Here is an 11,203-nt window from a genome sequence, read left to right as displayed (position 1 = left end):
GAAACATCTGTTCACTCCCTTGCCTGAGAGCAAGAACAGCCTGGGTTGGAAGGGATCTCAAAGATCTTTTTCATGCCCCTCCACACCCCGCACTGGAGCAGGTTGCTCAGAGCCCCATTCCACCTGACCACAAACAATTCCCAGGATGGGGCACCCACAGCTTCTCTGAGCAACCCCCTCAGCCTTTCCTCACAGCAGAGGTGCTCCCTCCCTCTGCTCATCTTGGTGGCCTCCTCTGGGCTGACTCCATTGGGTCCCTGTCCCTCCCGTGCTGGGAGCCCAGGGCTGGATGCAGTGCTCCAGGTGGGTCTCAGCAGAGCAGAGCAGAGGGGCAGAATCCCCTCCCTCCCCTGCTGCCCACGGGGCTCTGGATGCAGCCCAGGATATTCCAAGGTGTTTTTCTGGAGGAATTGCAGTACAAAGCCTACCCAAAGCCCCTCTCTGTCCCTCCAGCATTCAGAGGCTGCAGCAGCTCCTACCTTGCACTCCTCCAGAGTTCTGTCATGCCCTCTTTCCTCTCCCCTCACTCCTTGGCCTTGCAGCTCCTAAGCACCCATTCCCTCTTGTGGGAGGCAAGGCTTGCCAAAGGCTTGGGTAATGGGGTCAGGGGACCTTCCTCATAAAAAAAAAGCTCCACCAGGCAACTGGGCAGGGACATGTGCTCCTTCAGCACTGAGGGTGAGGGGCCTGGAGCTATGGCGTTGGCACAGACCCTCAGGACCACAGGGGACAGACAGGTGCAGGTCTGGACCCTGCCACTATCTCTGGCCAGTACAGCATTGTGAAATTCAGACCTTAGAGCCGCATACCTCAGACAAAACCACTTCTCTGGGCTCCAAGGCACAGTAACCGAGCAAAAGGCCAGTATGCAAAGCACAAAGAGGACAAACTAGAAGCTCCCTGGAGCCCAAGTGCAGAGCCAGCCCCACCATTCACAGGACACAGAGGATGAAGGTATCTCTGCCCTTGATCTCTCACATACCCAGGGTACACAGCCCATGGGCTCTCAGTAGCTGGAGGGAGTGTCAAGGCCATGACTGCAAACATTTCACTCTGGAAAAACAGTATGGAAATCCCAAGGCTAAAAAGAGCTGGGATTTTTTTATTAGAAAAGGAGAACTATTCTGTTTCAGTCTTTTGGGAATCTAGCTTTATCATAGAGTAATTCTGAATCTTGAAGGAGTTATTGAAGGCCCTTGTGCCAGCCAAGTGCAGGGAGACCTCAGCAGGTGGGTATGGTGGGCATGACCAGGTCAGCTTGGGGTGTCCTGGGCTGCTGCCCCGAGGAAATCCTGTATGCTTCTGGCAAGAGATTCACTGTGAGGGAACACTGCCTGCTCCAGACAGGAAACCAGGTACAAAGGGAGGGGTCTGAAAGAGAACATGGCAGTAGTGAGGACTGCAGCATTCCTTTGCCATGCCCTGAGACATTTGTTCTGCAGGTCTCCCTCCTCTTCCTGCAGCCTCTGCTCTCCCCATTTGGCTCCATGTCAGCTCTTCTGTGCCCCAGGGAGTCCCAGCAGACCCACAGCCTGTGGCCCCTTGGAGCAGTCATCAGGGGAAGCTCCTTGGACACCTAAACTGCCCTCACAGCCTGGCAGACAGTTTGCACTGCTGAGATCTCACCCATCCCTCTACACACCTTCCTTGCCCTGGCTGCTGCCCATTGTCTCCAGGGGAGCTCTGGGAGAGCTTCAGCCACTGGGCAGCTGCCTCCTGCTTTCGGTTCATCTTCCACAAGGTCTGCACCAGGTAGGAGGCAGCTGCTGGGTCACCTGCAAGGCAGGAAAAAGGATCGGCCCTTAGCAGAGGAGGAGCAGGTCCTCAGCACTGCTGTGCATTGCAGGGTATTACAAAAGAAGCTCAGAAGACAGACAAGGGCAATGAGTGTAAGAAGTGTAATGGGGAGGAGGCTGTCCTGGCTGTGTCACAGGCTCTAGTTAGCCCCAGGGCTGGCAGCCAGTGCAGATGGCATCAGTCCTGGGGCTCAGCCTGCCACACCTCTCTTTGGATACAGACTGGGGTTCTTCTTGCAGGCACGTCTGCACTCCCAGAGGGAACAGCCACAGGTAGGACTGGGACCAGCAGGTCTGACAGATCCTGGTGAAGCTCACACCTCTTCAGCATGTCAGAGCACTCAGCAAGAAGAGCAGCCCTGTCAGCAGCACCAGCCATGCCTTGGTTGAGTTCAAGACATGAATGCTCCCTTTGCAGGCCTCTGTGCTGCCAGGCATGTGCATGCTGCTTCCTAAGGTGAAGCACAGCTCCACTCCTCTGTTCTGGGAAAGCAGACCCATCGGGGAGAAAGATGGCTGTACCAGGCTGGGGTTGAGGAAGGAAATTTCCAAGCTATCTGAGGGCACAAGTTGTTGTCAGGGTTCTGATAGACTCCTCTGACAATAGTTTTGGTCTGTTTCTCCACAGCAAAGAGATGACCAGGCTCCACAGAAATATCTCTAGTATGTGACATTGCTAGTGGCCCTACTGTTGCCCCTGACACCTGAATAAATGTGGTATAAAGTGTAAGAACTTCCTGCTGAAGACAAAAAAGTAGCCCAAGACAAAATTGTGGAAATCCCTTGTGTCCCTCACCAAAATGAGCCTCTTACCTGGTGAGATCTGCAAACTGTGCTGGAAATCCAACAGGGCTTCTTTGTTCTTCCCTAGCTCCAGGAACTGTGTACCTCGCCCAATGAGAGAGAGCAACCTGATCTTCTGAAGCACCTCCACTTCTGGCTGGAGATTCTCTGCCACAGGAACACACACACACACACCTGAAGACAGCATCCTCCAGACATTCTCTCCCTTATTCCCAGCAGGCTGAGCCAGGTTAGCAGGCAGGACAGGCCAAGCATTTACTTGGGCTGCTCATCCTCCAGCTCTGGAAACAGATGGCAAAGTTCAACCTCTCTGCCAGGCTGGAAGAGCTCAGGAGGCAGCAGAGGGGGAGAGTGAAGAATGCCAAGAGCTCAGAGTGTTACATGGCTGTGGTGAACAGTGACCTCAGCAGCAGCCTGGCCTTTGTCTGTTCCTCTGCACCACTGGCATATATATTTTCCCCAAAAACTGTATTGGAGAAGCTTTCCAGTTCACAGCCCCTTTAACTGCTACCTAGGCAGTGAAGGAGGCAGAGCCAAGGCCAAACTCTGCTTCAAAAGAACCAGCCAGTCTCTTCAGAGGCTTTAGCATGGCCCAGAGCTTTGCACCCTGGGACAACTGCCTCTTGCCAGAGTGATGCTGGGCCCACCACTTTGGCCCTGTACCTGTTGCTGCCAAGCACACAGATCCTGACCCAGCTGAGGCTGCACACAGATCTCACTTATGTGGTGTCCTACCTGTCTGTTTGACTCCAGACCCATGAAGCTGGACACGCAGGAGATCACTGAGGCACCTGTGTGTGGGAGGCCAGAGGAGCTTTGGAGCCACTCCTGGGCTGTCAGGAGTGCCAGGTTATCAGGGCAGTCCCAGCTCCATGCTGTGTTCTGCCCTGGCCCCACCATCCATTTCCCTTCTCCCGGCAAGGCTCTATCACCTGCTGAACTGTGTTACAGCTTCCTTGCTCTCGCCCAGCTTGGCCCATGCCCAGCCCTGCTGCAGGTATCCAGCTGCTCTCCAGGCAAGGCAGCACATGCTCTCCTTCTTCTGAGACAGGAATCCACCCACCAGTTCTGCCCCTGGCAATGAGGACTCTCTCTGCTCCAGCCTCTCCTCTACTCGTAACACCCGTGGAATGAGGTCAGTTGTCCGGCTGATGACCTCCTCACACACAGTTATGGCATCTTGGTGCCTCCCAGCCTGCTCCAAGGCAGATGCTGCTTCCAGGAACACCTCTGGGATCCTGGGCAGAGCTGAGCTACCATCCAGGGGAACCTGGGGAGCAAAAGTGACATCAGTGCTGCAGGACTGCAGAGCTCTCTGTCAAGCAGCATGACTCTGTGCATACTGGGAATGTGCAGCTGCTGCCCAGCAAAGCTCAAGCCCTCTCTCACAGTCACTGAAGCCTGGTGGAGCAGGCAGAAGATGGGAAGGACTCACAGCTCAGCAGAGTCAAGGCTTCAAGTCCCTACTCTGGAAGTGAAAGACACCCAAAATCAGGCTGACAGCTGCTCTCAAAGGGAAGGGGAAGCTGTCTCTCCAAACAGCAGGGGTGAGTGCTCTCTGGTGTGACTCCAAAGGCAGACATAACACAGGCTGAGGGTGCCAGTCCCCACTTCATTTCCTTTACGTCAGACCCCACCTCATTTCCTTCACATCTCAAACTAGACACTGAAGCCTGCAGTCCAGAGCTGATACCTGGGCCCGGCCCTTAGGAGTGGGTTTGGATCCCTCCAACCCTCATCCTCCAAGTCACCAAGGAAGCTCTTTACCAGGACACCTACCTGCTGCTGCAGCCCCTCCTGAAGGAGAGACAGAAAATCCAGGTAATGTTCCACTGCATCAGCCACCCTGCAACAGGAACAGGACATGTGGTGGAACGAGAAGTGCCATCACCCAGGTGAAACCTGGATTGCCAGCCCGCAGCCTCTCCCCCTGTTCACAATCTCCATGCTTTGAGCAGGCCTATGACAGCAGTACTGAACTGGACCATTTCCAGAAGCACAAGTAAAACTGCAGAGCCCAAACAAGCAGCGTGTTGCAAGCAGACCAGAGGCACTGCTACCTCCCATCCTGGAGACACCGCTGTGCCAGAAGGTACTTCACTTCAGAGGGGTGGTGACGGCGAAGGAGGGAAGTGAGTACTGGTGTGTGGACAAGCAGCTCTGTTCGCATGAGGAAATAGGGACTAGAGGAAGCAGCTGCTGGAGGGTTTTTTCCCAGAGCCTGTGAAACAGGAACAGAAAATATGTTTTCTACATCTACACTGCACTGGTCAAGTCTCAGGCAGCTGCAATCTTTTGTGACTTCTGACATCTGGAGATGCACCCAGGCAAGCAGAAGTGCTGCACTTCACAAGCACAACTACATTGTTCTCACAGTTGCTTCCAGCAAGAGCCATCACACAGGAGCAGATAGAATTTTCATCTCCACATGGCACCAGGATATTTGCAAGATCACCCAGATCACCTCAGGTTTTTAGTTCAAGGTACTTTGAGCTGCTTGGAGCATCATCTCCCATTCAGCCACAACCTAGTAAGACCATTTGTAAGGAGAGACTCTCTATGTATCTGACAGTTTTCAAACAGCTAAAGAGATAATTCAGGGTCTACTGCTGTAACCTACTTTTCCAGGCAGGTTCACACAGGTAATGCACACTACCTCACTGCAGCCAAGATCTGCCCTTAAAGGCCGCTTTACTATTACATACTTTACTAAGAGCTTGATGCTTTCTGACCTAAGAGTATAACTTCTCAAGCCACCATGAACATGAACTAGGACCCGAGGTCTTGCCACATCCAAACATGGTGCTGAGAAGGAATTTCAGATCTCGCTGGACTCCTTCCTGCCCACTTGCTGAAGGCAGCACCATGCTATTTTGGGGACTCCCTTCAGGGTCAAGCAGCCTCCCAGAAGAAATAAGCCTGCTTTTAAAGCTCCATGCAGGCTCTGCTGGGCAAAACTCATTCTTGAACTACAGAAACCAGACAAACCTCATAGAGTAGGGTCAGGGCCTGCAGCTCCACACCGGTCTCTCCCAGTTTATGGTACACTGCTGCCACGTGGGACAGGGCAGGAAGGCACTGGAAATCAACCTGGAGGGCCTGTTTCAGATGCTGAAGGGCTGTCTGAGGCTTGCCCTAGGTGGATGGGAAGACATGCACATTGAAAGCACATCCTGCTGATGTTTTTACTGTTTGGTAGGATCCAGACTCTCACTCTGCTTCCCCAAGAGATCTCCACTAAGCATGGCAGCAATTTAGCCAAAGGCAGCCCTCCTCAAGTTGGTTTTTGAGCTTTTCTCTCTGCAGCAACACTTTGCAATCAGCCAAAATCTTGGCATGGATTTTGTGGCCTGTCCAAGGAGGCTGGGGCCACAAGGGCAATTTCTGCTCAATGCCTTCCCTCCCTGAGAGGCCTTGGTCCACACAGAGGCATTGTGAGCCTGACACTTCCCACCTCACAGCTGCCTTTCCCCTCTTTGCTGTCATTACCATTCGCTGAGCACAGCAGCCAAGGCAGGTGTAGATCTGGGCCAGGATATTCTTGGAGCAGAATCCTCCTGCAGCTTCCTGAAGGAGGGAAAGAGCGGCAGGGAAGTTCCCAGCCTCCAGCTCCTGCAGCCCTAGGACAGACACAGCATATTGGTTCTGTAGCTCACTTTTGTGTCCCACCAAGTCCCAAACAAGTGGTGGTGCCCTTTTCTTCCCAGTGCCATAGGGACTTGCCTGATCCCCTCCAAACCCAGCGATGCACAGCAGCATAGTGCCAAGCTGCCATCTTTGCTTTAGTGTTTTGCAAGTGAACAAGCCACTCAATGGAAATGTCCAGCAGAAATAAAGAAATAAAGGAAGCCCAACATGATTCCTTTGGCCCAGAACAAGGACAGGGGTATGTGCTGGGCACGTTCACCTCCACATTCATCCACAGTGACAGCAGTGCAGATAGGGAAGCACATACAGAACTTCAGAATTTTTTCAGCACATCTAGGTCATTTCCCAGCAGGATGCTTTAGGATATCAATAAATTAATATTTATCACAACTCATTATTTGATTTTCCTTCAATCTTCTTTTCAGGCTTCCCTCTGAGGCTGTTCTCACATAGCAGCACCACACTCACATCTGCCACCTCCCTGCTGGAAGTGCTGGTGCCACCCTTGACTATTTTGGCCCCAGCTCTATGGGCCAGAGCTCCTGCCCTGTCTTCTGGCAGGAAGGCCCTGTAGGAGCCCAAGCACAGTGAGGCAGTGCTGGCTGTCCCTGGAGCTGTTGGAGTTGTCAAAACAGTAAAGGAGAGAAAGCAGGCAGGATGGAACACAGCAGCCAGAGAAAATCCATTGCCTCCTGTGACACCAGGCTACAAAGCCTCACAACAGCTTTGTGTGGCTCTTGCAGCACCCTAGTCTGATGGGAACAACATGCTTGGAACAAAGCAAATTCCAGAAGATGGATAGAAGAAAGGAAAATGTTCATAAAAACCCTGCCAGCCTTCTGCTTTAAGGTCACTGCAGGGCCCAGACACCTCCCTTAGAGTCACAGACAGGCAGAGGAACCCTGTGATAGTGCAGTGAAATGATGAGCTGGGAAAAAGCAAGGAAGCTTTTTGAATATGGAACGTAAAGGTTGAGACTCAGAGGCTCAGCCAGACTTGATTCCAAAGGAATAGCCCAAAAAAACCCAAGGGTCAGTTTGCTTGGGAAGAGAAACCAGGATAAGGACATGGAAAGTGGTCCTGGGACAGAGCAGCAGGAGACTGTGCTGGCATGAGTACCTGCCCCCCCACAAACCTTGCAGGAAGGCTGCTGCAGTGCAGAGGATTTCCTTCAAGTCCTTGGCGCTTTGTACAAGGGGCAGGGAGGCTTCCTCAGGAGGGACCTGCCATGCCTTGATTATGGAGAGGAGTTTGTTCTGCCCCTCACTGCAGTGAGCTCTTCCCAGGTCCTGTGAAGGCACAGAGGAGAGAGAGCAGGGAATGCTGAAGGGAAGCAGGAAACACTGGTCCAAGTGCACAGAGAAAGAGGTCCCACCAAACCACTCAACACTGCACACTGCTCCCTGCAGAGGGGGTAGACTGGGGAGCAGTGTTCTACCATCTGTTCCCTTCAACTACAACCCACTTACTGCAGTAATTCCTGCCTCGCCTGGGGCAGCACCTCCCAACCTCTGAGTGGGGTGCACCTCCAGGGCCTCCTGGCATGCAACAGATGGCTGTTGGAGTTCATTCAGAAAGATGGGACCCATCAGCAGCATTTTGATCAGCAGGGAAGGTTCTGCATCCCACTGCTGTTCCCTACAGAGTCTCCAAGTCCATGTTCAGGCCTCTTCCAGCCTGCCACAGAGGTCCAGGGCCCACACAGGCAGAATATTCTGGGATCTACTAACACTCTCAGGGCCATTAGGCTTTGCTGGGATGCCATGGGGAGGATTAGTCATGCTGACTGGGCAGCATTGATGGGTTCAGCTGTCCAAGTGCCACAACAACATTTTTCAGGTGAGCTTTATGACAAACATGGTATTTATGCCAGCTCTGACGGCATCTGCCTGTACCCAGTTACCTCAGCAGTGCTCAGGAGCTGGAAGAGGCCAGCAACACTTCCCAGCCGGCTGGCTGCCAGCCACCAGGCTGCTTGCAGGGCCCCAAGGCGGTGCAGAGGTGCCTGCAGCTCCTCCACGGTTACCTCCTGCAGCACCTTTTCCCACAGCTCTTCCGTGCCAAGATCCTCTCCGCAGGCCCCACAAGCCTCCAGAACTGGAAAAAAAAAACCCAAGCAAAAAGATCTCGAGCTGTGAGACAATGTGTTGGTGTCCTGTAACAGACATCCTACATGCAAGAGGCAGAGAAAGCCTCAAACAAGCACAGGCTCCTCATAGCGATGGAAGAAACAGGGTTGCAGGGCTGGCCTGGCCTCAGCAGAATGGAAAACAAGCTCTAAGAGAGAGAAGCTGACAGCAGCACACTCAGGAGACAACACACAGCACAGCTCAGAGATAGACTCCAGCTCTGCTCTGCCCTCTTGAAGTCATTTGCCCTCAGGTAAGCATGTGCCAACACTTCAGATCCTCCTCTGAGCTGCAGCCTGTTTCAATGAGTTTTCTTTGAAGTCAGCACACCATAATTAAAGGAAACACTAATTTTCTTCTGTCACTAAAACTTTGCTAGAGACTTGGCACTTTATACAGTAAAAACCCTTGTTTCCCTTGAAACTACCAGCCCATCCCTGCAGGCAGCAGCAGGCAGCTGCACATTGTCCCTGGCCACATGCCACTCTACCTCCAGCCCTTACAGGCAGAGCCTGGGTGTCTGCTTATAGTTCCTCCCATCTTCAGTCTTTCCAAGCACAGCCAGGTGTGCCTCCCCACAGTTTCCCCTGTCTCTGGCCTTCCCTGGCAGAGCTAGGAGTGTCTGCTCACAGTTCCCCCACCTCCAGCCAGTCACCAAGTATCTCCAGAGCACAGAGAACGCTCTCCTCACCCCGAGAACTCCCCAAACAGACAACCATGTCCTTACCCCTGAGGAGCCCCTGGCGTATTCCTTCCGCTTCTCCTTTGATGACAGAGTCAGATGCTCCCACAGTGAAAAGCAGGGAGTTGTAGAGGACAGTGAGTTCCAGCGGCAGGGCAGGGAGGGCAGCTGGCAGCCCTGTGGGCACAGCCAACACAACAAGAAATTTAGATGGCTAAGAATAAACAGCTGTCCATGCTCAGGTGGCGACACCTGGCTTGGTGACAAAAGAATTGGCTTGGCGACAAAAGAATTGGCTTGGCAAGAAATTTTTAGTGATTGTGGTGTGATTTAGCCACCTGGGAAATGCAGTGCCAGACAGACAGCACGTGTCAGCACTCCAGGTGCCAACACGGCTTTAGACATCCATTCCCCAGCTACTAAAGTGCTGCAGTCCTCCAGGACTTTCAGCTCTCCCGAAAGAGCATCAACAGCGTACTCTGTTCCAGTACACATCCACCCTTTCACACACTGTCTCTCTCCTTATCACAGGATCTCAGAATGTGTGGGGCTGGAAGGGACCAGAGTGGCTCGTCTGGTCCAATCTTCCTGCAGGGCCATTTTAGAGCATGTGGTACAGGATTGCATCCAAATGGTTTTTGAGTATCTGCAGTGAGGGAGACTCCACAATATCTCACAGGAATTTGTTCCTATATGCAGTAACCAGGGTTAAGTTATTCTTCATGTTCAGGTGGAACTTCCTGTGCATCATTTTCTGCCCATTGCATGGTGACTACTGTTCGGCACCACTGAGCAGAGCCTGGTCCATCCCCTGACCCCTCCCTGCAGACATGGACATTGATGAGGTCACCCCTCAGCCTCCTCTGCTCCAGACTGAACAGGTCCAGACTGCCGAGGCTTTCCTTGTAAGAAAGACATTCCAATCTCCTAGGTATCCTCATTTCCCTCTGCTGGACCCTCTCCAGGAGCTCCATGTCTCTCCTGCACTGAGGAAACTGGAAATAAAGCTGCCTCATGCTGGGCTTTCTCTGCATCATGCTTGTGTCAGAGAGCTTCTTCCCTGACTTCCCACAGAAAAGGCTGCCTCACTTTTTTTTTTTTTTTTTTTAACAGAATCTCCAAGGCTCTGCCGTTTAAGGCAGAGTTAAGGCAGGGTCTGAGGCTGGATTGTAACCCTTTTGCTGGCCCAGGTCAGCACAGGGCAACAGGGATCATTTCACCCTGGCTTGTTTCCAGCACTGGGATAGCGGAGCTGAAGCCAGAGGAGCAATATTCATAAACTAAAACAGAAGAGGCTCCACCTCAACTTGAGGAAGAACTTCTTTATGCTGAGGGTGGCAGAGCACTAGAACAGCTGTGCAGGGAAGTTGCAGAATTTCCCTCTCTGGAGACATTCCAACCCCACCTGGATGTGTTCCTGTCTCATTCTCCAGGTGACCCTCTCTTGGCAGGGGGGTTGGACTGGGTGATCTGATCTTCAGAGATCCCTTTCAACCCTGATGATTCTGTGATTAACTCCTTTGCAGGCCCCATTCATCACTGGGCAGTGGGAATCCTTCCACCCCGCCGCCTTCACGCATTGGTTTGCAGCACCGGGACACCGGAGCTGCCTCCCGGTGAACAGAGGTGTCAGGGAGCCGGTGCTTCCACGCCCACACGCTTCAAGCCCGGGACAGCAACGGGAGGTGAAGGCGGGGCAGGGCGGCCGCCACTCACCGCGGATGCCCAGGAGCAGCTCTCGGAACTCGTCCCGCAGCTGCCGCCGCGCCTCTCCGCCGCACCGCGCCGCCTGCAAGGGACGTGCTCAGCGCCGGCCGCTCTGCGGAGCGGCACCGGCGGCAGCCCCGCGGCTCGCGGAAGGGAGAGGGGAAGAGGACGTGCCGCACCGTCCATCGCTCGACCAGCGCCCGGCTGCGGGCGGCCCAGGCCCGCAGGCAGCCCCGCTCCGGCTCCGGCTCCGGCTCCGTCCCGCGCCGCCGCTTCATGGCCGCCGCCCTCGCCCGCCGCTTTCCCGCCCGCGCCGCCCACGGGCGGGAACGGCCGGCACCAAGCGACGGGAAGCGCGGGGCCGAGGCGGCGCGCGCCGGGAGGGCGGCGGCCGCGGAGGGACAAACGTCGGCGCAAGGCGAAGGCAGCGGTCGAGT

The 11,203-nt window shown here is 53.9% G+C and overlaps 1 protein-coding gene across 1 annotated transcript; it reads right to left on the bottom strand.

Annotated features, from left to right (window-relative positions):
- Positions 1 to 1,065: 1,065 nt before the first annotated feature.
- On the bottom strand, positions 1,066 to 11,044 carry FANCG (FA complementation group G). Its single transcript, XM_021554695.3, has 14 exons — positions 10,946 to 11,044; positions 10,776 to 10,848; positions 9,105 to 9,236; positions 8,152 to 8,345; positions 7,384 to 7,537; positions 6,090 to 6,220; positions 5,589 to 5,735; positions 4,661 to 4,821; positions 4,380 to 4,446; positions 3,533 to 3,870; positions 3,336 to 3,391; positions 2,610 to 2,747; positions 1,643 to 1,775; positions 1,066 to 1,371 (listed from the first exon to the last, which is right to left on the bottom strand). The coding sequence occupies exons 1-14, from the start codon at positions 11,042 to 11,044 to the stop codon at positions 1,254 to 1,256; spliced, it is 1,941 nt and encodes a 646-aa protein (XP_021410370.2). The 3' UTR covers positions 1,066 to 1,253.
- Positions 11,045 to 11,203: the final 159 nt, after the last annotated feature.

The sequence above is a fragment of the Lonchura striata genome, chromosome Z (assembly GCF_046129695.1).
Source record: "Lonchura striata isolate bLonStr1 chromosome Z, bLonStr1.mat, whole genome shotgun sequence".
NCBI classification, from domain to species: domain Eukaryota; kingdom Metazoa; phylum Chordata; class Aves; order Passeriformes; family Estrildidae; genus Lonchura; species Lonchura striata.
This window is presented reverse-complemented; position numbering and strand designations above follow the sequence as displayed.